Source organism: Populus nigra, chromosome 6 (genome assembly GCF_951802175.1).
Source record: "Populus nigra chromosome 6, ddPopNigr1.1, whole genome shotgun sequence".
Taxonomy (NCBI): Eukaryota; Viridiplantae; Streptophyta; class Magnoliopsida; order Malpighiales; family Salicaceae; genus Populus; species Populus nigra.
Genome location: NC_084857.1, coordinates 20,748,692 through 20,775,761, shown reverse-complemented (window position 1 = coordinate 20,775,761; position 27,070 = coordinate 20,748,692). Strand labels below are relative to the sequence as shown.

At 35.2% G+C, this 27,070-nt stretch overlaps 2 protein-coding genes across 2 annotated transcripts; both read right to left on the bottom strand.

Annotated features, from left to right (window-relative positions):
* Positions 1 to 11,958: 11,958 nt before the first annotated feature.
* Positions 11,959 to 12,325, bottom strand: LOC133695911 (uncharacterized). Its single transcript, XM_062117886.1, has one exon. The coding sequence runs from the start codon at positions 12,265 to 12,267 to the stop codon at positions 12,034 to 12,036; it is 234 nt and encodes a 77-aa protein (XP_061973870.1). The 5' UTR covers positions 12,268 to 12,325; the 3' UTR covers positions 11,959 to 12,033.
* Positions 12,326 to 26,094: 13,769 nt separating this feature from the next.
* On the bottom strand, positions 26,095 to 26,597 carry LOC133695728 (uncharacterized). The gene has a single exon (XM_062117661.1). It carries the CDS (start codon positions 26,509 to 26,511, stop codon positions 26,281 to 26,283), a length of 231 nt encoding a protein of 76 aa, XP_061973645.1. The 5' UTR covers positions 26,512 to 26,597; the 3' UTR covers positions 26,095 to 26,280.
* Positions 26,598 to 27,070: the final 473 nt, after the last annotated feature.

Here is a 27,070-nt window from a genome sequence, read left to right as displayed (position 1 = left end):
AGTAGACTAATCTTATCTGAAATTTCAGGGTAAGGAACTAGTATTGGCTAGAAAAAGATATTAGCATCCTTACTTGAGGTAAGTTGTATTGTGTTGTCATGATGTGGTTTAAACGTGTTGATGGGTTCCTAACTGGTAGCCCAATTATGGCTCAGAAAAAAAATTTACGCCCACAAATAAATCTGACATTTATACCAAAATGTTGACCTTTAATTTTTAGGAATTAAAATTTTTAGGGTATTGAAATATTGGCCAAATCCTTAAGGAATTTTGAAAACTTATTGTAAATTACAAAAAAAAAAAAAAACAATGCTAAACACATTTTCCCCTCCTTTTTATAAATAAATTGCAATGTTATGTAAGGATTGAGACGTATGCAACAAACCAAAATCATTTTTTGTTTTTTTTATTATTAACAGAACTCTAAAACACGTGGGTTTTCTACTATACATGAATACATTGTGGACTGAGAGATAATTCATTGTAGACTTACTGTACATGCATGTACTGTGGACAAAGAGACAATTAATTGTGAACTTGCATAGTTGTTTTGCTATGTATTAAAACTTACACAGTTGCTTTGCTATGTCTTAACACGTATAAGGATTTTCTACTGCATGCACTATGGCCCACGATACAATGAACTGTGGACGACACTATAGCACATTGGGTGGCATTCCTTACCTGTGTTTTAGTCAAGAATTGCGGCTAGGGTGGCTCATTTGACTTTTGTCATTAAGATGGGAGTGATGCAGCGGCAGAGGCAACATTTAATTAGATCAGACTGTCGACACCTTGTGCTTGAGTAGCCAAGCCAGGGCGTCGGGGTCAGCCACGCGCCCCTAGCTGCGGCCCCAAGCAGCAAACACTTGGTGCTGTGGTTGGTCGACGCCTTAGCATGCAAACACCTAGCACAGGGTTTGACCAGCCTTGAGCGCTATGGGCGGACCCGTGTGTTTGGCTGCAGCCCTAAGGTGGTTGGCACTTGATTATTTGTTATAATAATATTTATAACACAAATAATTATATTAACAAACTCAAGAATATTTATAACTCAAATTATAATATTTTTATATTAATACTTAGAATTATAATTAAAATAATATATTTCTAACACAAATAATAATTTTTTTGATATGAATACTTTGAATTATAAGAAAAATAATAATATTTATAATACAAATAATTATATTTTTTATATGAATACTTTGAATTATATTTTTAAATATTTAAAAAAATAATGGTTTGTCTTCAATAGTAATAATTGTAAAACCCGGGAAAAATAATAAATAAATAAAAGTGAAAGAATTCATGCATATGATTAAATAAAAACAGAAATTCAGAAATTTTTGAATATAAATTTCCGGGCGAAATAATTCGAGACATTATAATAAACCCGGTACTGTTGAGGGTTAGATTTAATTGAAGAGAATAATGCACTTAAAGGAAAAGGGGGGTCTAAATGCAAATAAGGGAAAATATAGAGTATAAATACTCTCTCCTCACCAAGACAATATGTAGGAACCATAAGGAGAGAAAATAGGGAGTTTTATACCCATTCTCGAGAAATCAAGAGAGAAACACTAAAATTTCAAGAACCCATCCAAGATTAAGAGCTTAAAGATGGGATAAACACTTGAGAGCAAAGGATTACTAAGAAATTGAACAAGAAGAAAAGAAAGGAGGGAGTTGAAAATCTTCAACTGGTTGAAGATCAAAATCTTAATTTGTACCAGGTAAGGTATTCTAAACATGATCTTAAAGAAATTCATTTTTAAATTCGATGAAGAATTGATGCCTTGATATTGGATCATAGGTTAGGGTTCTTAGACATAAATTGGGGAAAAAGTACTTATTGTTGAAATTAAGTTAATTCATGTGTGTGGTAGGTAGTTTATGAAAGTATTGTGTGAAGGGGAGGGGGAGACGAATCTGGATAGACTTGTCTCCTAAATTTTGATGAGATTTTGGGTAGGAGAATGAGGGGATTAGGATCGGGTTCCCCATAGAAATTGTAGATTTGAATGTTAGCTAACCAAGGAAACAGGTCTTGCTCAATTTGGAAATATAGAACTCCAGTTATGGGTTACCAACTGAGACTGAGTCGTGACTGATTATGTAGGGCAGTAGGACTAATTAGTAAATGAACAATTTTGGCTATCTTGGAGGCAAAATTGGGTTCTCCTCCCTCAGAGAACTAGTAGCCTCGTGTCTTAGCTTTCTAACGAGATCAATCTCAGTTAAAATGGAGTTTTAGAACTTTAGATATAGGTAAAAATCTAATGAGTGTTCAGACAGTAACAGTTGGAAATTGGACAGTAACAGTTCAAAGTCAAACAGTAACGGTTGGAAAAGTCAAACAGTAACAATAGGAAAAGTTAAACAGTAACAGTTGAAAATTGGACAGTAACAGTTGGAAATTGGACAGTAACAGTTGGAAATTAGACGGTAACGGTTGGAAAAGTCAAACAGTAATGGTTGGAAAAGTCAAACAGTAACAATAGGAAAAGTCAAACAGTAACAGTTGGAAATTGGACAGTAACAGTTGGAAATTGGACAGTAACAGTTCAAAGTTAGACAGTAACAGTAGACTTTCATGTGAATACTATAAATAAGAATATAAAAGAATTGAGTCATACGAACACTTGTATATTGAGATATTAACTCTGAAAATATACATGATATATGTATGTATGTTATTATGAGGAAATGAATATGCATAGAAAGTAAAAAAAAAACTTCCTTGTGAATCAGGAGGAGCAACCAGGATTGGATCTTCTGTTAGGGGAGGTCGCGAGATAGGCGAAGCAGGTGCGTGATTTTCCCTCCTATTTACTCTTATACAATTTAGAATCCTTCTAGTGAATGCAATTATAATAAATGTGTTCAATGTAAATAAAGCCTAGTGTAATTACAAGATTAGCTTCAGCTAATGGCATCCATGATAGGATTGCCGGGAAAATTTACATGATTAGCTTCGGCTAATGGCATCCGTGAAAGGATTGCCGGGATATGATTGACACGATTAGCTTCGGCTAATGGCATCCGTGATAGGATTGCCGGGATATGATTGACACGATTAGCTTCGGCTAATGGCATCCGTGATAGGATTGCCGGGAAATGATTCACACGATTAGCTTCGGCTAATGGCATCCGTGATAGGATTGCCGGGATATGATTGACATGATTAGCTTCGGCTAATGGCATCCGTGATAGGATTGCCGGGATATGATTGACATGATTAGCTTCGGCTAATGGCATCCGTGATAGGATTGCCGGGATATGATTGACACGATTAGCTTCGGCTAATGGAATCCGTGATAGGATTGCCGGGAAATGATTCACACGATTAGCTATAGCTAATGGCATCCGTGATAGGATTGCCGAGAAATGATTTACATGATTATCTTCGGATAATGGCATCCGTGATAGGATTGGCAGGAAATGAATTACAGGATTAAACCTTACAAGGTCACCCAGTTTATGCAAGTAAATAAGAATATTCAATTAAGAATATACAAATGAGTGTTAATTGGGTTTAAAAGATTTGCAAGCAAAATATAAGTTCTTTGTTAGAATTCTCATGGATTTGATAGAAAGTTAATACTTCTTTCGTATTCATTTCATGAGCATACATATATTGTTTATCAACATAATGGTATGTTTATTTATGTAACAGGTCCACCAAACATTCAGGAAGATCATTAGTTTAGGACTCTACTTTGTGAAGATTATGTAAATATTTAACATGTTTATGTAGTATACTTTTGTGCAAACCTTGATGTACTTATAAAGGTTTAGCTTAGCATGTAGTATTTTTAGTTATCCAGTAATTAACCATTTTGAAATATTTAAGAACACTTCTTATATTATAAATACTTTCTTTGCATGTTAGTATTCCTTTTCCTTTAAATTTATGATATGATGTGTTGGACTATGTTCATATTGAACTTACTTGTGGGATATATATATATATATATATATATATATATATATATATATATATATATATATATATATATTGTGTGGATTGTATGAGGTGTGGAATTATGAGGTTTGATATAAGGTCCAGAATTAAGGGACCTTGTGATAATGGGTTGATTGAGTAAACTGATAGTAGTCGATAACTTGGGATATTCTAAATGCAAACGAAACTCTGCCGATTTTTGGAAAAAAAAAAATTACCCTCAAATAAAGAGGATATGTTGGAATCTTTTAACACTGATCGAGTCGTACAGTCAGACTATTACAATAATAGTATTTTAAATTTTATTAATGATAATAATAATAATAATAAATTTCCCAAATTTATTAATTATTATATAAATAATATTAATTATAATAAAAATAATAATATGTATAATACAAACAATAATATTTTTAATTATAATAAAAATGATAATATTTTTAATATTAATACTTTTGTATTATAATTAATGTTATTAAAATTAAAAATATTCTTAGTTGTATAATAATAATAATAATAATTAAAAATATTATTTTTTGTATCATAAATATTTTTATTTTTATTATAATTAATATTATTCATATAATAGTTAATAAATGAAAAATATTATTATTTGAATTGTAAAAAAATTATGTCCTTGAAATGTAAATTCATACCTATGTAAGAAAATAATCTAGGATATTTCTTCTTCATTTCTGACTCTCTCTCCTAGGTTTCTTCTTCTATTTAAGAGTTTCTCCACGATACCTTTACTAACAACACCTTTTTATTAGATAATTCCTTTATACTTTGGTCCATAATTTGCATTGACTGTACCTCCATAGTTAAATCTTCCCATGCTTCCATCGAAATTTATGGCAAAATTCATGCAAGATCCAAGTCTGCTTTCTGCAGCATCAAAACATGAAACACATTATGTATCCTATCTAAATGTGGTGGCAGTAATATTCGATAGGCAACCGTCCCAATTCTTTCTATAATTTTATATGGCCCGATATACTTGGGTGCTAATTTGCCTTTCATTCCAAATTGAATCACATGTTTCCATGGTGCAACTTTTAAAAATACCATATCTCCAATTTGAAACTCTAGAGGTCTCCATCAATTATGAGCACAACTGTTTTGCCGATCTTAAGCTTCTTTCATCCTTACTTTGTCACCTTCACCTTATCAATCGTGATCTGCACCAGTTCAGGTCCTAATAATTTTCTTTCCCCAACTTCATCCCAACATACTGTAGTTCGATATCACCTTCCATACAATGCTTCATATGGTTCCATGCCAATAGTAGATTGATAACTATTATTATAAGTAAATTCTACTAATGGCAGGTGATCCTCTCATTAACCTCCAAACTCTAGAATACAAGCCGCAACAAATCTTCTAAAATTTGAATTGTCTTTTCAGATTGCCCATCAATCTATGGATGAAAAGTCGTTCTTAAATTCAATATGGTACCCAAAGCTCGTTGTATACTCGGCCATAACCTTGATGTAAACCAAGGATCCCTATCAGAAACTATAGAAATTGGTACACCATGTAATCTCACCACCTCTTTAATGTATAATTGAGCTAGTTATTCAACTGAATCCCCCATCTTCATAGGCAAAAACAAAGAAGGCTTTGTCAGTCTATCCACGACCACCCATATGGCATCAAGTCCTTTCCTGCTTCTTGGTAACCTAGATACAAAATTCATAGTGATATTCTCTCATTTCCATTCTAGAACTGGAAGAGATTGTAATTCTCCAGCCGGCTATTGATGCTCTACATTCACCTGCTGATATATGGCACACTTGGCCACATATTATGCTATCTCCCTTTTTGCCACCAGTAACTCTCCCTCAAATCTCTATACATTTTCATGCTCCTTGGATGGATCGTCAATTTAGACTTATGAGCTTCTTTTAAGACTTCACTTTTAAAAACCTTATCATCAGGTAAACATACTCTATTTCCCATAACTACGAGCCTCTTTTTTTACACTTGAAATAAAGAGTCTTGGCCTACTTTTACATTGTTCATTTCTTTCATCACTTCAGGATCTTCACCTTGAGCTTTTCGAATCTTTTCTCTCATATCAGATTATTGCACTAACGTTGCTAGTAATATTCCTCCTGAAGTCACATCCAAATTCACATTTAGCTCACTTAGCACTAGTAAACCACTAATAAAAACTTTATTCTTTCGACTCAGAGCATCTACCACCACATTTGCTTCCCCAGGTGATAGTCAATAATACAATTATAATCTTTGATTAGCTCCATCCATCTCCTATCACTACCAGAAAATTGATAAATACAAACGGAAATACCGAGGGAATATTTCCGTCGGTAAATTTCCGAGGGATTTTACCGACGGAAATATTCCCTCGGTATATACCGAGGGAATTACCGTGGGAAAAAAAATTAAAACAAAGCAAAAAAAAAATGATGACGTGTCATTTTTACCAACGGAATTACCGACGGAATCACCGACGGAACAAATTCCGTCGGTGATTCTATCGGTAAATTTGTTGGTAAATTGTGAACATTGTTCATCATGTTAATTACAAAGGGAATCACCGACGGAAAATTCCGTCGGTATTTTCCAGAGAGTAAATCACCGACGGATTGAAAAGTCGTCGGTGTTATTTGGCGGTTTTCTGAAAAAATTCAATTAATTTAAAATTTTCATTTAAATATTACAGACGGAATCACCGACGGATTGAAACATCGTCGGTAATTTTTTGGCGGTTTCTGAAAAAAATTTACGAAATTAAAAATTTAAATTAAATATTACCGATGGAATTACCGACGGAATAATTAAAAAATATTAATATTTAATTATCCGTCGGTAAATCCGTCGGTAAAGAGTCCCAATAAAAAGCCTGAATGCCCTTATTTCACAAGAGACAGACCCGTTTCTTATTCTTCTTCTTCTTCTTCTTGTTCTTCTACTTCTTCTTCTTCTTCTTCTTCTTTACTATATGTAAAAAACATCATTAAGGTATGTCTTCTTCTTATTCTTCACTTTATGTAAAAAACATCATTTCTTATCTATTTCTTTCTCTTCTTTTCTCTCCTCATCTCCTTCTCTTTTCCTCCATGCTTGGGTATGTCTTCTTCTTCTTTCTTCTTTTATCCTCTTAGTTTTTTTTTAATTAATATGCTTAATGAAATTTTTTTTCTCTCCTTAGCTTCACTTGCAACTACATTAAGGTAAGATTTTTCTTTTTTCTTCTTTTTTCATGATTTTTTTCACTATATATGTTTTTTATTTTATTTTTAATTGTTTTTGTTCTTAATAATTGTATAAATGTTGTTGTGAGATTTTTTTTTCATATGAGATCAATTTTTAGTAGATTTATTTATAGGATTTTTAAATTTTTAGCAATTGCAACTTCATTTTTTTCATATGAATTAATTTTTTAGTTGAATTTATTTTTTTATTTTATTTATTTGTTGCAAATTTGTTTGAATTGATTTTCTTATTCTTTTTTCCAAGCATTTTGAGTATATATTATACAGTGTCAATTTATGTTAATTTAATTATTTTATAATTTTATAAAATGATTTTTTTTAAAAATGTTTTTCAATAATTACCGACGGAATTCCGTCGGTAAATCCGTCGGTAATTCCGTTGGAAATAAAAAAATTATTACCGACGCGTCTGTTCCATCAGTAAATCCATCGGTAATTCTATTACCAACGGATTTACCGACGGACAAAACATTACCGACGAACGATTTACCGACATATCATTTCCGTCTTTGATTCCGTCGGTAATATAATTACCGATGGAATATGTGTCTTACACCGACAGAAAAATTCCGTCGGTAAAACTGTTAAATCTTGTAGTGTATGTCGCATATTCAATTCTTTTTGTGACATCAAATATTTTACACTTTTGTGATCTGTAAAAATCTACACTTGTACGCTGTACAGATAATGTCTCCAGATCCTCAAAGCAAACACCACAGTTGCCAGCTCCAAATCATGTACCGGATAGTTTATCTCATGTGGTTTCAACTGTTTAGATGCATAAGCGATTACCCTTCCGTGCTGCATAAATACACAACCCAAACCCTTATTGGAAGCATCGCTATACATAACAAATCCCTCTTCTCCTTGTGGTAAAGCCAATACTAGGGTTGAAGTTAGCCTAGATTTTAACTCTTGAAAACTTGTTTTACACACTTTTGACCATTCCAACTTAACTTCCTTTCGAGTTAATCGAGTCATTGGAGAGGCTATTGTTGAAAATCCTTCTATAATATCCAGCTAAGCACAGAAAACTACGAATTTCAGTCACATTCGTAGGTCTTTCCCATTTCAATATTGTTTCTATCTTCTTCGGATCCACATATATACTCTTCTTCGATATTACATGGCCAAAAAACACCACTTCATTTAGTATATTTACATGCATTTTGGGTTTAATAGCCAGTTTATTGATTTCATTAAAATTTGTCAATATTTCAAAAATCCATAAAAAATTTTAATTCTTGAGAAATAATTGTCAATTGTTTGGTATAATTGTTGGACCTACAAGTATGCTGGTATTTAAATATCACGCGTTGATGAGAAAATTCTTAAAATTATTTTAAATATTCACCAATTTTAATTGGGAGTGTTTTTCATCACAATACACGAGTTGTGGAAAACCCTTCCACCTTTAAAGATAGGTGAACCCTGTCAGGGCACCTATATGGATCTTGTCTATAACCATAATAAATTTTTAAAAACCAGATTTATTCACATGAATAAATCTCCATCTCAAGTCATAGACATACCACCATTTAGGAATCCATAAAAAACTTTAAACCACACAATACAGCTTACCTCGGGTAGGGTGCATTAGGGGTGTTAGTACCTTACCCAGCCACAATCAGTCTCTTACCCTTGGAATCCCTGATAAAACCAGTATACTCGAGTTTCCTAGCGACCTTGAACCAAAAAACTAGGTGGTGATTCCCATGACCCCCCGACATGTTACGCCCATATGTGACACTTGGCATTCAAAAGCTAAAAGGATAAGTTAAAGATTGTAAAAAGATTGGATTTTAAAAAGGAAGAAAGGCAATAACTATTCTGAATTTTAGGAAGATATAATCCCTCACTAACCTAATAGGTGATGTCCATAAGGCATACCTCTAGTTTATTTTACATGTTTAATGATGTTTTCAAACTTGCTTTACTGTTATGATGTTCTTTAGTTTTGATTTTGATTAATACATAAAAAATTTGTTTTATTGTTTAAATCTTGTTTTGAGTTGTTTGTTAATGTCCCTGAATACTTAGGTGATGTTTGTTGGATGAGTTTTGATGAAATAAAGTAGTTTTGAAATCTACTAGATGTGGCAGCAAGGTTATGATGTTTTTTTATGTCAGCCGATGCATGTTCTTAGTTTCTAGGTTTTGGATGGGTCTTATTGAAGGTTTAAGAAAAAAAATTGAATCCAAATTGCATAAATATGTAGGCTATTTTAAGTTTGTAGTTTTGAAGTTTGGAACCTCTTGCATGATTTTGATGTTATTTGCTTGTTTTTTTATTCAAACATGTTTGGTTATGGTAGTGTGACTTTTTGAAATGAAGAAAACATGTTTTAGTGGTCGAACATGCCAATTTTAGTGGCTTGACAATAGCCGGGTTTTCTAAGGCAATGGTTTATGTTCTTGGTAAAAACATTGGCTCATCTCTATGTTTTGGACCAGTTTTGGTCCATTCCTTTGCATTAAACACTTCATTGGACTTGATTAATTAGTAGTCTAGAGTTCATTTGTATCAATAACAAGTTTTATGAGGTTTTAATCATAGGGTTTTGGTTTTGAACCAAAACCTATTTTGACTAAATCGTGATTATTGGTTGATAATCATCGATGCTTGATGCTTAATTATTGTTCAATGATTGATTTCCATCCTTTATGTGCTTTTTATTTCCTAAAATATGGTCTCCATTAGAATTCATGTTGCTAGAATTTGAGTTTTAATGTTTTTCATGTTATTCGAGTTCTTCATTTGTTTTATTTTTTTTGCATTTAATTCGTTATTTTCGAGTTTTTTCATGTTTTTGTGTTTTTTTGTGTTTAATCTGTTTTTTGGCTTTCGTTTTCTTTTTGAGTTGTTTTCGAGTCAAATCATGATCTTTGGTTCGATTTATGGTTGAAACCAAAGATTTTAGGTCATCCCAGTCAGGTCAACTCGGTCGGGTCAACCCAGTTGGGTCAAGAATGGGTCAAAGGGTTAAGACCCTGTTTAGCTTGCAATATTTTTGCTAAAAGGGTTTCTTGGTTTAAAGATGTGTTTGGCAAACACCCCCTTATGCTTGTTTCGACAGTTTTATTATAAAAAAATTAGGTTTTTTTTTCAAACAAAGCCTGAAAAATTAAAAAAATAACAAAACAATAATTTTAATCACATCTATCTTTAATTAATTTGTTGTTATTTATAAATTTATTTTACTTGCAACATTTTTTTCTTACAAACTACAGCTCTTGGACGTGAGCCAAGCCCAATGGAGCTTTTTGTGGAGACGCACTTATAGAGTGAAGACTGCCAAAAAGAGGTGCGACAGTTCATTGACTACTGCGCTCAACACTTTGTGGTATGTTCGTTCAACCATTTTCTTTTGTAAATTATTATTTACTTGAATTAAATTTGATGATTTCATTTTTTTATTTCCAAGAGACATATAACAGCTGATTGAGGGAGAGATACGGGAATGATCTTTCGACCCACCTGGATTTTGATCCGGATTTGTGGATGGAGACAGGATCATTTGGTGGACCCTATAGAAATCAGGTGTACAAACTCTCCAACACCACGACCAACTTGTAAATGGCTCGTAGTGTCTCAACCGTTGGGAGCTTGCAATCGATATCGACCACCTAGTCTCAGGAGTTCGCGACCTTGTAACAACATACGACCCTTCTCATTGAAGAATATGAACGACTCTCTGTGGATTATGATGAACTCCGTAGAATGGCCATGGATATGAGATCATAGATGGGTGGTACGTGTACGCTTCTTTTTAGCCATATGGTCCCGGGAACGATCAACCTCCTCCAACGCCGTTATTTTTCTAGTTGAATTTTATTTGAACATATAAATTTGTAATGAATATTTGGCTTTTATACTAAGATAATTTATTTTTACATACTTGAATTTTATAAAATTTTATATATTTTTTTTATTTTCTTTTTTTGTTCAATAAATAATTTTAAAAAATATATATATTTTTTAATTATTACGGACGGAGTTACCGACAAACTTTGTTCGTCGTTATATTCCAGAGAGTTGAAAAATAATTACTGCATATGTCATTTCAACTGTTACATCACCGATGCAATAATTCCTTCAGTATTTTATAGAGGGTTTGGAATAAAATTACTCCATATGCCACTGTCAATCACCGAAGAAATAATTTCGTCTGTATATTCCAGTGGAAAACAAATTGGCTTGCATTTTTCGTCTGTAAAACCATTGGGTTTTTTTTACCGCCATTAATGAAATTACTGACAAGAGGAATTTACCGATGGACTGTTTCCGTTTGTAAATCGGTCTGTAAAATTCATGCTGACGGAATGGTAGAGTAAATACCGATAAAAAATTTCATCGATAAAACTGTTAAATGTAGCAGTGTTAAGAAGCTTGTCATCACTTGTGGTTTGCGGATCTGCTGGTTATATTCATACGTACGTACACTCATGCTTACAGTGCAACAATCAGAGACGCCTCCCACGGCTCATCATTGAGCTCTGTACAGTTCCAAACTTAGTCGGTGAAATCACACCTTGAAGAGCTTCAAAGCATTTCAAGAGCATATTGTATCTTTCAATTCCATGCTAAGTAAGAGGTGATAATGAGGAAGTAAGAAAGATAATTATGACAATACATACTAATAGAAAATGATATATAAATCACAGAAAGTTTATTTGATGAAGTAAGAAGAAGCTCCTGACTCGAGTTCTAGCAACCTCTCCTCGTCTACGTTTAGCAGAGGAAGAATATCGTACAGGACTAAAGGTAACACAACTGGAGGAGGTTATGCATACAAGAAAGCTAAGTGATTAATCACTAGGTCTTTAAAATGGAACTGGTTTCCCCTTAGGATAATCGAGATAAACCCTCCCCTTGTAGCGTTGAGCTGCCTCGTTGCTGTCGATAACTTCTGTTGCAGGAACATAGTAATATGTGGGATGAGCATAGGGAACCTTCATAACTGGTGGCCGCCTCTTGGCCCGGCCGAAGTGCTCATCAATGGCTGCAAAACCCTCCTGCCCAATCTTAACAAGACGATCAGCTGCCTGACGTGCCATGTTAACTACAATTAATCAACACACAAAGACAAGTAGCTGTTTATAGGTTTTGTTTGTTTTCTTGCTTTGGCTAATATGTAGGAGGCCATGCCAAGCTTTATATAGAAAGGAAAGGTTTGGTTGACAACAGCTGTGAAATGAATAATGTTAGACAGTACTCCTTTTTGTAAATAAAAGCACCCAACATTTGTGTACGATAAAAGTAACCATTGCAGAGAGAAAAATCAATAGCTTTTCTTCGACTTATCACTACTGACGATAAAAGCATCACAAAATGAAAAATAGATTATCATCAAAAGTTTATTAATATCATATTTAAACACAAAAAAAAGTAAAAACTATTAGATTTGGATGTTTTCAATACTTAATAAACTTTTTATATAAGAAAATTTTACTGGTTTTTTTATCATCTGATCACCATCGAATGACAAAACCATCACCAAGAGTTTATTATTATCGATTTTGGATTGGAATTGAGTGTTCTAAATACTTAGTAAACTGAAAAATAAGGGATGCAAACACTGCTCATTAACAACTGTTGTCAGCCAATCATTAGAGCCACTTTTATGAATTTGTGTTGGGCATAAATGATAATATCTGATCATGTGATTAATGAAAACAAAAAACCCAACGCGAGCCTGCACGCGCCCTAGGCTGCTGCCACCTTGTGCTAGGGTTAGCCGAGGCCCTAGCATACAGACACCTGGCGCGAGGTACTAGGGGCAGACTTGCTTGCCTGGCTGCAGGCCCAAGGCGAGCGGGTCTGTAGCTCCGCAACCCTGGGGTTTGCAGATACACGAGGTAGGGTTTGCACCCTATGCTCCTGGCCTCTAGACCCGCATGTTGGGTGTAGACCTGACCGCCAATGTCTGTTCTAATTGCTTTTGGGTTTAGAGGCTCGCATGGCTGGATAGGCAGACCCTGCAGGGAAAAAAAAATATAATAGCAATTATCATTATTATTATTGTCTCTTTGTTAATTATCATAAAAAAATATTACTTTAGATATTATTATTAATATAATAAATATTATTATTTGTATTCTAAATATTATTATCTTTATTGTAATTAAAATTATTAATGTTAAGGATAGAAGAAAATTGAAAAAAATATATAACAACAATTATCGTTCTTATTATTAATAATAATTTTTTTAAAAAAATATATTATTTTATCAACTTTGATCAAACAAGTTTCATATTATTATTAATGTGATAAATATTATCATTTGTAGTCTAAATATTATTATTTGTATTAATATTAAAAATAGAAGGAACTTGCAAAAAAAAATTATAATAATAAATATCATTATTATTATTATTATTATTTTTGTTGTTGTTGTTGTTGTTGTTGTTGTTGTTAAATAATTTTTGAAAAAAATATTAATGGAGGCCCCAAGCACTTGGCTGGACGCACAACCCCCGAGGTTGTAGAGACTTGGCGCTTAGGCTGCTAGGCTTGGGAGCGGGGCAGGCCACGTGTGCCTGCTCGCGTTCTAGGCTGATGCCACCTGGCACGAGGGCTGGCCAAGGCCTAGCATGCACCCACCTGGCACGGGGCCTGCCATGCCATAGGCGTTAGGGCAGACCTGCGCACCTGGCTGCATTCCTAGTGCAAGCGAGTTTGCAATCTCGCGACCCTAGGGTCTGCAGACCCGCACGGCAGGGTCTGCAACCCCGCGCTCCAGGCCTTTGGACCTGCGCACTAGGTGTAGACTCGGCCGCCATACACCCTAGGGTGGATTACTCAACTTTTATACAATATAAAAAAAGATATATATTTACTATGTGTAGAGACATAGAGAGGTATGGGGGATTGAATTCTCATGTACGTGATAATATGGATTCCCAATCCATCTACCAAAGGAAATCAATTGTTTTTTTTTTTTTACAATCTTTCTATACCGATGTCCCTAGGGTGGATTACTTATACTATAGCTATTTTGGTCATGCACGGTGCAGGACCCAACACCCTCCAAAGGTGTTGGGTTTGGCTGCGCAACCACACCCAAGGATATTGGGTATGATTGTACAGCCAGACCCAGCAGCCATACACCCTAGGGGACGTACCCTGCTATGTTTTTTGTCAAGATTTGCGGCTGGGAGCTTTACCTTGTCTTCCTATAGCTGCTAGGAGACCCAACATAGTGGTTGACTGTGGACTATTGGGTACTGCTAACACCAGGACCCAATGACGTTGGGTCCTCCTCAACCCTTTAGAGTTCGAACCCAAGAACCGGGGGCGTTGCCCTCTTTATCAAAAGACCCAACAACGTTAATTTTTTGAATTTTTAATTTTTGAAATAACTTTTAACAAGCCAGACTTGAGAAATTTGAAAATTTTTAATTTACTTTAAATTAATTTTTTATATATTTTTGTATTATTTTTAAAATATTTTTTTTCAAAATATATATTGAGATTGTGTCTTGAAAATTTTTAATTTTTTTCTTTACATAAAATGTTTTTTCTATGTTTTTCTATTATTTTTTAAATAATTTTAAATTTCTTTTTTTATATAGATTGTGTTTGATTGTGAAGCAAGAGCCAAGAAATTTGAAAATTTTTAATTTTTTCCTTTAATTCAAATTGATTTTTCTATATTTTTATATTGTTTTAAAATATTATGTTTTAAAAAAAATAAACTGAGATTGTGTCCTGAAATTTTTTTATTTTTTTTCTTTACTTTAAATTACATTTTTCTATGTTTTTCTATTAATTTTTAAATATTTTCTTTTAAAAATATGTTGAGATTGTGTCTTCAAAATTTAAAGTCAAGAAAAAAATTAAAAATTTTCAAGACATAACCTAAATATATATTTTGAAAAAAAATATTTTAAAAATAATACAAAAATGCAAAAAAAATATTATTTTAAAGTAAATCAAAAAATAAAAAATTTTCAGATGTCCATGGTGCTGATGGAAAATTAATCTTTTCCCAGAAGTGTAAGGGCTAAATAGATATTATGAGACCAATATATTTTTCTTATCGTCAGATTTTCTTTTTTCTTCTATAGTTTCTAGTGCTTGGTATGAAAATATTATCATAATAGGTTTGCGTGGATTCATAAAATAGAAGGGAAACCTAACCACGCACGCAAACTAGAGGCATGCAAACCATGAAATATCTTGAGTATTTGTGTATTACATGGCTTACAAACCTGTATTAATTTCCTCTTTGGACTTGTATCTTCTTCTTCTTCATTTTAATTATAATTAAATTAATTATTATCATTATTATTATTAACATGAGTCTAGTATCCTTTTTCAGACCTAAAAAACTAATACTCGACAAGGACACCTGACCCATAGTTTTAAAAACACTTTGGTGCATCAACTGGTATATAAATCTTTGCCTCGCTACTGTAAGCAGTGTAAGTCTCTTGGTCATTCCACACTCACTTGCACCAAAGGTCACGTCCCCCGCAATAGAAAGAGGCCCCATGGCACTTCAGCCTGTACAACCAGCTCTAGTCCCTTTGCAGAGACTGCTGCTGTTGAGAAGCAGGCTCAATATTGTGCAGGGCCTTCTGTTAATCCTCCAGAGGATCCTATGTCCTCAGAAGCTGCTGCAGCTGGTCCTATAAGCACCCAGTCTCCTGTCGTAAGAGACCCAAGGTTGTTGGTCCTGAGCCCTCTATTACTGCAAAGGTGGGCACCACATCTATACCTCCCAAGAGGCAGTATCTCACTCGCAGTAAAGCCGTTGTCATCCATCGTCTGGGACCGCATCCCACCCCTGCTATAGCCTTTCAGTCGCTGCAAAGCTCTGATGACTCTGCCCCTTCATCCACCCTTTGATGGTCTGTTCCTTTTGCTTAGCAGAGTTCGTGGTTCCTGCTTTTGGGTGGATGCCATGTTCATCTGGACTATTTTGTATTGTTAGCTTTATGTTGCTGGTTGGCTCTTGCTTGTGTTTATGTCCTGTGCAGTTCATTTGCTGGTTGGCTCTTGCTGTGACTATGTCCTGTGTAGTTAATAGCTGGTTGGCTCTTGCTGTGATTTTATGTCTTGTGCAGTTAATTTGTTGGTTTGCCTATGCTTGCTTTCTCTGTTCCTGTTTATCCGAATTGTGGGGATTTTTGTATCTCTTGTGCAGCTTCATCTCTGCTTGGTCTCTGCCCTTGGCGGTTGCTGGGTTTCCCCTGCTTGGTTTGCGATTTAACTGCTGGTTGGGTGTTGCTGGCTGCCATTGCCTGCTGCTTGGTGGCTGATTCGGGTAGTTCGACTGGTGTGTTGGATCCTCTCCTTTTGTCTGATTCAAGGGAGCCTGTTCTCTTGTTCTCTTTTCAGTATGCTTGTTTGGGGAGGTTGTTCCCCAGTACACATTTTTTGTGTTGTTATACTTTGGTATCTATTGGGAGAATGTTCCCTTTTGTTCATAGTAGGATTCCTCGGTCTGGGGAGGCTGTTCCCCAGCACAAGTTTATATGTAGGGAGTCCTTAATTTTTGGCTGGCTTGTGCTAGGGAGAATGTTCCCTTGCACTTGCCTTTTATGTTAGCGGGTTGTATTTCCTTCGCTAGTGTATGTACTATCAGCTGGTTTCCAGCTGGTATCGCAAGTTTGTCTTATTATTTTTGATCTATATACTTCTTATATTTGATATAAAAAAATTAGTTTGAAAAATAGTTGAAAATTTTTAATTCTATTCTCTAATATTGTTATATTAAAGTTGATGGAGCTCTCAATAAATTTTTTATTTACATCATATACTTTATAAATTTTTAGTATTATATAAGAGATTTTATTTTGGGTAATAAAAGATATTTTAATTTTATAACATTAGTGTATGAGATTCAAAGTTGTATCAATGTTTTATTGTCTTTAAATTTTTTATGCAGTAGTTTTGAATTATATATATTATAAAATACATAAATAAATTATATGTTAGGTCCTGACATGTGCAGGACCCAATTAGGTGTTGGATCCTGCACTTTGAGTCCTACAGGATGCAGGACCCAACCTAATTAGGTGTAGCACAGGACCCACAATAACTTTAGGTCTTGCAAAGTGCAGGACCCCAATTAGCTTCGGGTCTTGACGGTGTAGGACCCAATTGCGTGTTGGGTCCTGCCACCAGGATCTAGCATTTGTGGGCCTTGCCTCCACCATGACCTAACACCCAATTGAACCCTTTTACCACTAGGACCCAACATCTATGGACCCTTTTATAACCAGGACAAAGCATCATCTCTTTTATTTTGTTTAGGAACTCTTTTAAAAAAATTTGATTTTTAACCCGTGGCGGAGCGCGGGTCACATAGCTAGTTTATTTCTATAAGCCAATGTTTGGCAAAACCATCTTTTATTTCCCTAGAAATTACCAAAATGCACTTAAGTGTGTGTTTGCTAAACATTTCCTTAGGACAAACACTACAACATTATCCAGTTTTACCGACGGACCAATTTCGTCGGTGACAGTAATGAAATCCGTCGGTGAAAATAATACCGACGTACCACGTCCGTCGGTAAAACGGTCGTCGGTAAATCCCATTTCCGTCGCTAATGCTGTCGCAAATAAAAAAAACCACCTACCGACGGAAACACCGACGGTTTACAGACGGATACGCCCGCGCCAAAAAAAAAGTTTCCCGCGGGAACATTACCGACGGAATAAATTCGTCGGTAATTTCAAGGGTAATTACCGACGGCATTACCGACGGCAAATCTGTCGGTAATTATGGCATGGCTGGTAATTTTGTTGCAACTAAAACCTAAACAAACTTACATTGAGAGGTCATCCTTCCATTGTGCCTGGTACTTGCGGGTGAATTGACCCCGCTGTGAAGGCACACCGCTTCTGCGCTGTGAAACCGCGCTAGAAGAGGCAGCATCACAAGTTGGCGTAGATTCCTCGCTGTGATCAGCACCTAAGGATACGTCCTCCTCGCTGCTAGAAGAACTAGTTGCAACCGTCTTCTGACGACGTGCTGTAGATTTCATTCTACGCATCTACACAAATGTATACGAATAATTACATAATTAACTTCGATTATTTAAAAAAAAATTCGACAGAGTCTCCCCTGTACTGGGGGGTCCCAAGTTGTCGACAAAATCATATTACACTTCCAATTTTATTTCACATCCCGATCCAATCATCCTGGATCTCAACCCAACTCATCATCATCAACATAACATTTTATTCAATAACATCATATAGAATTACAACTATGAACATTCATTGTTAAATTGGTACTAACATTAGATTTAAGTCATACAAATATCCTAAATCAAGATAAACTAATTAAATGCAATTCTATATATATAAATTAACATTTTTAAAATAAATCAACAATAACAATTATATTTATAAATTAACATTTTTAACATAAATTCAACAATAACAATTATAGCAATACAAACAATAATATCCTAAATTAAGATAAACTAATTAAATGCAATTCTATATATATAAATTAACATTTTTAAAATAAATCAACAATAACAATTATATTTATAAATTAACATTTTTAACATAAATTCAACAATAACAATTATAGCAATACAAACAATAATATCCTAAATTAAGATAAACTAATTAAATGCAATTCTATATATATAAATTAACATTTTTAAAATAAATCAACAATAACAATTATATATATAAATTAACATTTTTAACATAAAATTCAACAATAACAATTATAGCAATACAAACAATAATATCAAAACTAAAAAACTAAAATTAATAAATAAAATTAAAAAACTAAAAAACTAAAAAACACTACACAACACACAACATAAACACAAAACAAACAATACACAAAACTAAAAAACATTATATCAATTCAAAATAAATTTGGGAATAAAAAATGCTTACCTTAATAATGTGTTGAATTTAAGATTTTATCTACAAACAATATACAAAACAAAGAACACCAAAAAAAATAATCATAATTAAAATAAAAAAAATAAAAAGATAAAGAAAAAAAAATACATACCTTTTAAAACTACCACCAAAACAATAAAATCCTTCTAAAAGCTAAATATAAATGAGAGAAGAAGAGCAAGGGAGAAGAGAAAGGGAGAAGAGGAGAAGAGGAGAAGAGAAAGGGAGAAGAGGAGAAGAGGAGAAGAGAAAGGGAGAAGAGGAGAAGAGGAGAAAATGAACAAAGTGGGGGGATGGGCGGTATATAAAGCAATATTTCCGTCGGTAATGCCGTCGGAAATTAATTGAAATTCGCACCAAAAAGTTTGGAAATCCCGCCAAACTTTTCGATCCGTCGGCAAATCCGTCGGAAATTCCGTCGGTACGGGTGCAGACGGACACGTGTCACACATGCGTGATCCGTTGGTAATGCCGTCGGTACTGGACGTCGGAAAGTCCGTCGGTAATCGTGCAGACGGACACGTGTCAGACATGGGACAACCCGTCGGTGATTCCGTCGGTATTGGACGTCGGAAATCCGTTGGTGAATGTGGCAAAATCCTGTAATTTGTTTTGCAACTCTCTGTGAAATACCAACGGTTTATATTCCGTCGGTAAATCTGTCGGTGAATGTGGCAAAATCCTGTAATTTGTTTTGCAACTCTCTGTGAAATACCGACGGTTTATATTCCGTCGGTAAATCCGTCGGTGAAAAGGTAAATTTTTCTTATTTTTTTAATGTAACCCTCTCAAAAAATCTTGAATTGCAATCTTACAACACACACAACACAATAACAAAGGCTGACCCTTAAAGAAGAATAAATATTTAATGTTTCAAATTATTACATTATAAAAATAAGGCTTTATAACATGTTTAGTTAGTCGGAATTTTCATCTTCGTCCTCTATTGAATTGTTATCATCAGCTTCATCGCACTCTTCAATTTCGTTATAATCTTCTTCAACAACATTCTTTTTTCCACTAGTAGAGCTCAGAACAACATTCAACTCCTCTGCGTCAACATCAACAAGACTATCGTTGAAAACAAGAAAATTCAAATTTTCTTCTAAGTCAATCGACGGAGCAACTCGGTATGGTTCAACCAACTCACTAGCTTGAAAGACTTCATCTATCACACTTGTGTCTTCGTTCTCATCCTGAACAACCTCGACACGACCCTTGGGTTTTGTTTTTAAAACGGATAACCAATCAACTCTTGATCGGTCCTTTCTAAAGGAAGGGGTGTATGTGTAATAAACTTGTTGGCATTGCTTTGCGAAAACAAAGATGTCGTTTACGTTGCGGTGTCTAGCTTTTGAATTGATTTCAACGAGACCATAGTGAGGATCTACTCTGATTCCTCTGTCAGTTGTGTCATACCAATAGCATTTGAATAAAAACACTCTATTTTGCTCGCTATGATATTGCAATTCGATGACCTCTTCCAATCTACCGTAGTAGTCAACTTCAAACTCACTAGAAGTCGATCCCTTAATACAAACACCGCTGTTGTATGTCTTTCTTCCATGCCCGTATTCTTCAGTATGAAAGACATATCCATTGACAAAATATCCATTATAGCACTTGACTTTTCTTTCAGGGCCCAAACATAGTAAAGACAGTGAAATAGCAGCACTACCTCCCATTTGATAAACCTAGCTTGTAAATTAAATACAACAATAATCAATAAACGGATATTATGTAACATTGACTACAATTAATTACATTGCAAGAGATAATGAGTTTGTGATAGGACTTACATGTGTTCTAAACCAAGTGGCAAATTGTTCATCTTGTAATTGAAAGATCTGGGATTCGGTCAGCTGTGAGTTATTGGACAGTAAGTATCGTCGATGTTGCCTGCAAGGTTGTTCCAAAGTATATGAGTGTATGGTATCACAAAACATAAATAGTACACTCTTGACAAAGTTTAAGTCGAACATCCACTTACTTAATAAAAGGTCTAAGCTCATCACAGTTAAATAGGACATAATTGTGTGCTTGTCTGAACTCTATTTCAGACAAATATCTTCCCCTCACGGCATTTTTAGGTGTGGGTCGTCCAGGATTGGAGAATATTGACAAGTTCCCACTTGAATGCACTTCACCACCATCATCATGTCGTGGAACACGGTTTATCCTCGTTCTCAAATGAGGTTCAAAATAGTATGAGATAAATGTTGAGATCTCCTCAACAATATACGCCTCACATATCGACGCCTCAACATGCGCCTTGTTCTTAACCCTTTTTTTTAAGATTGAACAAGTATCTGCATATATATATATATATTAATAAAAAATTATCAATTAAAAACATTAAAATAAAAATAAAAACATTTAATTATAAATGTCATAGCAACTGTAATATCTAACCTCTCGAATGGATACATCCATCTGTACTGGACCGGTCCTCCAACTTTTACCTCAAACGGTAAATGTACGGGTAGATGCTCCATTGAGTCAAAAAATGATGGAGGGAATATCATCTCAAGTTTGCATATTGTCTCGACGATATTCTTTTCAAGCCTTTCAATGTGATCAACATTCAACTTGCTGGAGCATATGTCTCTAAAGAAATGACTAATCTCCATTAGTGCATCCCATATCCCCTTTGGCAACAAATCACGAAAAGCTAATGGGATGAGTGTTTGCATAAACACATGGCAGTCATGACTCTTCATTCAATATAATCTGCATTCCTCCGTATTAACCAGCCTTGATATGTTCGAGGCATGTCCATCGGGGAAACGCAGACTCTTAAGCCATTTGTAGACTAGTAGTTGTGCGTTTTTCTCTAGCACGAAGCTTGCTCTTGGTTTTGCGACCCGTGACCCATCACAAACCAACTCCATATTTTTACGGTTACAGAACAACGCTACATCCAATCTAGCCTTGATGTTGTCCTTTGTCTTCCCCTTCACATCCATGACGGTGTTGAAAATGTTCTCAAACACGTTCTTTTCAATGTGCATGACGTCAAGGTTATGGCGGAGAAGATTGGTCTTCCAATAAGAAAGCTCCCAAAATATACTTCGCTTCACCCAATTATGGGTCAAACCAAAACCAGGAAACTTCTGCTTACCTGATTGGAGACCAAACACAATTTTACCGTACTCTGACACAACATCAAACAATTCTTCACCGGCAAGACGCGGGGGTGCAACATCATTTTCAACTCTGTCAACAAAGAAATCCTTTCTGTTCTTTCTGTACCTGTGGTTATGTGGCAAGAAACGACGGTGACAGTCAAAACAAGAAGCTTTACCCCCGTTTGTTAGCGTGAATGCCTTGTTGTTCTCCATACAATATGGACATGCTAGCTTTCCATGCGTGCTCCAACCAGAAACCATTCCATAAGCTGGGAAATCATTGATAGTCCACATCAAAGCCGCTTTCATAACAAAATTTTGTTTCCTCGAGATGTCATAAGTCAAAGCTCCAGGGGACCACAACTGCGTCAACTCATCAATCAACGGACGAAGACAAACATCTATATTCCGCCCCGGACTGCTCGAACCTGGTATGACTATAGATAAAAACATGAACTCCGGCCTCATACACATCCCCGGTGGCAAGTTATAAACCGTCAGTATGACCGGCCAACAAGAATAAGGAGCAGCAAATGACCCGAATGGGTTGAATCCGTTTGTACACAACCCAAGACGCACGTTCCTTGATTCAGCTGAAAAGGGAGGATGCATACTGTTAAAGTGTTTCCAGGCTTCACCGTCAGAAGGATGAACCATCACTCCATCAACCGCATGGTGTGATTGGTGCCATGTCATGTGCTCAGCAGTCCTTGGTGACATGAATAACCTCTGCAGTCTAGGTGTGATTGGGAAGTATCTAAGTTTTTTATATGCCACGAGAGTCTTCCCTCTACCAGTTCTGGGTTTGTAACGGGAATGCCCGCATGTCATGCACTCGGTCATCTCAGCATTTTCAAGGTAGTATAACATGCAGAAGTTAGGGCATATATCAATTTTCTGGTATCCTAAACCGAGGGGTTTCATCATGGACTTGGCAGCATAGAAGTTCTCTTTCAGCCTGTTCCCTTCAGGTAAAATGCTTCTCGCCCATTCAATAATCTTGTCATAACCGGCCTCACTCAACCCGTGATCTGACTTGATGGTAAACACCTGTGCTACGGCTGATAATTTACTGTGGTTCGTGCAGCCATCCCATAATGGTTCGTCAGAATCTCTCAACAGATCAAAAAACCTTGCTGCATCTGCATTAGGTTCTTCTTCTACGATTGGACATTCCCTGACATTACCTTCACTCATTCTCATTGCATCCATAACCATATTCCTGTAAGGATTACTGTTCTCATTTCCAACTTCATGCATGTTGCTAGCACTAGAAGTTGACCCAACCACCTGTTCTTCCATGCTCTCATCAGGAACAAATAGTTCTCCGTGAGCATACCAACACAGGTAATCTTCCATGAACCCTTTGGTTAGAAGATGCATCGTTACAACATCTTGATGCAGGAACTTTAAATTTTTACACTTCCTGCATGGACACCTAATACCGCCATCAGTAAAATTCCTCGGAATAGATGTTGCGAAATTAATAAAACCCTGGACACCGTTACAATAATCCATCCTCCGCAATCCTTGGGGTGAGTCCCAATACATCCATGAACGATCATCCATGACTTCTATTGAACCTCTATAAAACATAACAAAAATATTGGTTTTCCCCGACATTATCCAACAAACTAAAACAACACTTATGTTAAATATTCATTATCAATTATCAACTATCAACGTTCATACAAACAATTTAACAACTACAAAATTATACATTCATACTACAAGTTTCTTTGACAAATAACAATTAAACAAGTACAAACATTAACAAAATACATATACTAAAACAATAAAATTCACAATTAAATATTAAAACTAAAAAGGATAGATTTACTTACAAAAAAATGATAAAATCTACAAGAAACGGATATTGTGACCACGTACAAGATATAAGAAACTTGAGTGCTCGTGTTGAGAATAGTGGAGAGTTTGGGATGGGTGTTTGGCTGCAGTTTGGGAGGGGAGCTGTAGTTTGGGAGGGGAGAGGTGGGATGGGAAAGAAGAAGAAGGAGAAACAGAGGAAGAGAGTGTTGGCAGATAGGTGCATATAATGGTTTTTTCCGACGGAATCACCGACGGACTTCTTTCGTTTGTGATTCCGTCGGTGATGCCGTCGGTGACAGCGCCACGTCACTGTACGACTATCTCAGTTTGAATCCCTCGGTACTTTCCGTCGGTAAAATCGCCTGACGTCACCACGCCGTTGCATATTTCCAGACGAACTGTATACCCCGTCGGCGAAACCGTCGGTATATACCGACGGAATTGTTCCGTCGGTATATACCGACGGAATGACCGACGGAATAAATCCGTCGGTATATACCGACAGATTTTGAGACGGAATTATTTCCGTCGGTAATAATTACCGACGGAAAAATTCCGTCGGTAATTCCGTTGCTTTTCTCCGGTTTTCTAGTAGTGAGTTGTATATGTGTGATAACAGAGCAGAAAAAGAAAACTCCCTCGGATAGGACCCAATTTGTGGCAGTTTCATGTAATCTAAAGTTCACCGAAAGGCGATGCTTGCAATCGTTATGTTTCAGAAGCAATAATATTCTTGTTTATCCTTCTAGGCTAAGATGAAATATGGAGGAAGTTAAAGCACATCTCATGTTTTTGATGGGTCCCATTTATAGTGAAGGATTGGGAAAGATCAAGAAAAGGTATAACTCGGAGAATTTCCCATATTTCCCTTTTTTCTGTAAAAGATATGTGTAAAGCAATGCTTAGAGGGAGGCTTCCTAATCTCATTTCATGGGAGATAAGATACACTTGCTCACATGGCTCGGATTGGGAATCATGTTTTTCCTTAAATTTCCTTAAATTTTTGTTGTAGAACTCAGAAATGATCCAATCATGGTCATGATCGCTGATATTCTTAGATATCGTGTAAATTTCTACTGTTTTTTTTTCTAAGCTATTGTTTTACCTTGAACTCCGTTTATTATTTCTTAATCCGAGACGCTTCCTATGGCTCATTATTTTATCCTTGTGCTCGTGACAATTCCAAAATGAGGTGATAATTCTAAACTCGAAATTATTCAGTGAAATCACACCTTGAAGAGCTTCAAAGCATTTGAACAGAAAATTAATTATTTGTTTGCCCTAAACGGACCACTAACAGATATTTTCATGTACTAGTTAAAGATGTTTATTCCAAGAGAAAGATCATGCAAGACCAGAATAATAAGCTAAAATAATGATAATATGAGATATTCTAATCGTTAAATCAGGTTCAAATTTTTATAGAAGATTGTACAAATCATTTTCCCATTAAAACCCCCTCAATAGTTATCAGAGCGTTGGATCTCCATAAAGTAAGCCCATTAGTTATTATTTGAGATAATTTTGTTATTTTTCCTTAATTTTCATAGATTTATTGTTTATTTTTAGATTTTATGTTATTTTCCGTTATGTTCTGGGATTTTGATTTTGTTTCCAATTTTGGTCGATTTTTCTAGTCTATAAAAGAGATTGTAAACCTCTTTAGAAGGTAAACTTAATCAAATTAATATTTCAGTTTATCTTTTGTCTTTCTATGCTTGCAGCTATATTGTTGTGCTTCCGCTTGCATTAAACTTTCAAAACCACTATGTCAGTTATTGAAGCATTGGATCTCGGATTGTAAACCCTCTTTAGGACGTAGACTTGATCAGATTAATATTTTAAAAACAAAAAAAGATTTTAGGATTCTTCGTGTTTTGACCTTATTTCAGTCCATCTTTTGTCTTTCCATGCTTGCAGCTATATTGTTGTGCTTCCGACTGCATTAATCTTTCAATATTTCATGCTAAGTAATAGGTGAATAAGGTGATAATCAGGGAAGCAGAGAGATATTTATGACAATGCATACTTGACCAGCCAAATAGAAAATTATGATATATAAATCACAGAAATTTTATTTGATGAAGTAAGAAGAAGCTCCTGACTCGAGTTCTAGCAACCTCTCCTCGTCTACGTTTAGCAGAGGGAGAATATCGTACAGGACTAAAGGTAACACAACTGGAGGAGGTTATGCATACAAGAAAGCAAAGTGATTAATCACTAGGTCTTTAAAATGGAACTGGTTTCCCCTTAGGATAATCGAGATAAACCCTCCCCTTGTAGCGTTGAGCTGCCTCGTTGCTGTCGATAACTTCTGTTGCAGGAACATAGTAATATGTGGGATGAGCATAGGGAACCTTCATAACTGGTTGCCACCTCTTGGCCCGGCCGAAGTGCTCATCAATGGCTGCAAAACCCTCCTGCCCAATCTTAACAAGACGATCTGCCTGACGTGCCATGTTAACTACAATTAATCAACACACAAAGACAAGTAGCTGTTTATAGGTTTTGTTTGTTTTCTTGCTTTGGCTAATATGTAGGAGGCCAAGCCAAGCTTTATACAGAAAGGAAAGGTTTGGTTGACAACAGCTGTGGAATGAATAATGTTAGACAGTACTCCTTTTTGTAAATAAAAGCTCCCAACATTTGTGTACGATAAAAGTAACCATTGCAGAGAGAAAAATCAATAGCTTTTCTTCGTCTTATCACTACTGACGATAATAGCATCATAAAATGAAAAAAAAGATTATCATCAAAAGTTAATTAATATCATATTTAAACACAAAAACAGTAAAAACTTTTAGATTTAAATGTTTTCAATACATAATAAACTTTTTATATAAGAAAATTTTACTGGTTTTTTTGTCGTCCGATCTGGATTGGAATTGAAAGTTCTAAATACTTAGTAAACTGAAAAATAAGGGACGCAAACACTGTTCATTAACAACTGTTGTCAGCCAATCATTAGAGCCACTTCTATGAATTTGTGTTGGGCATAAATGAGAATATCTGATCATG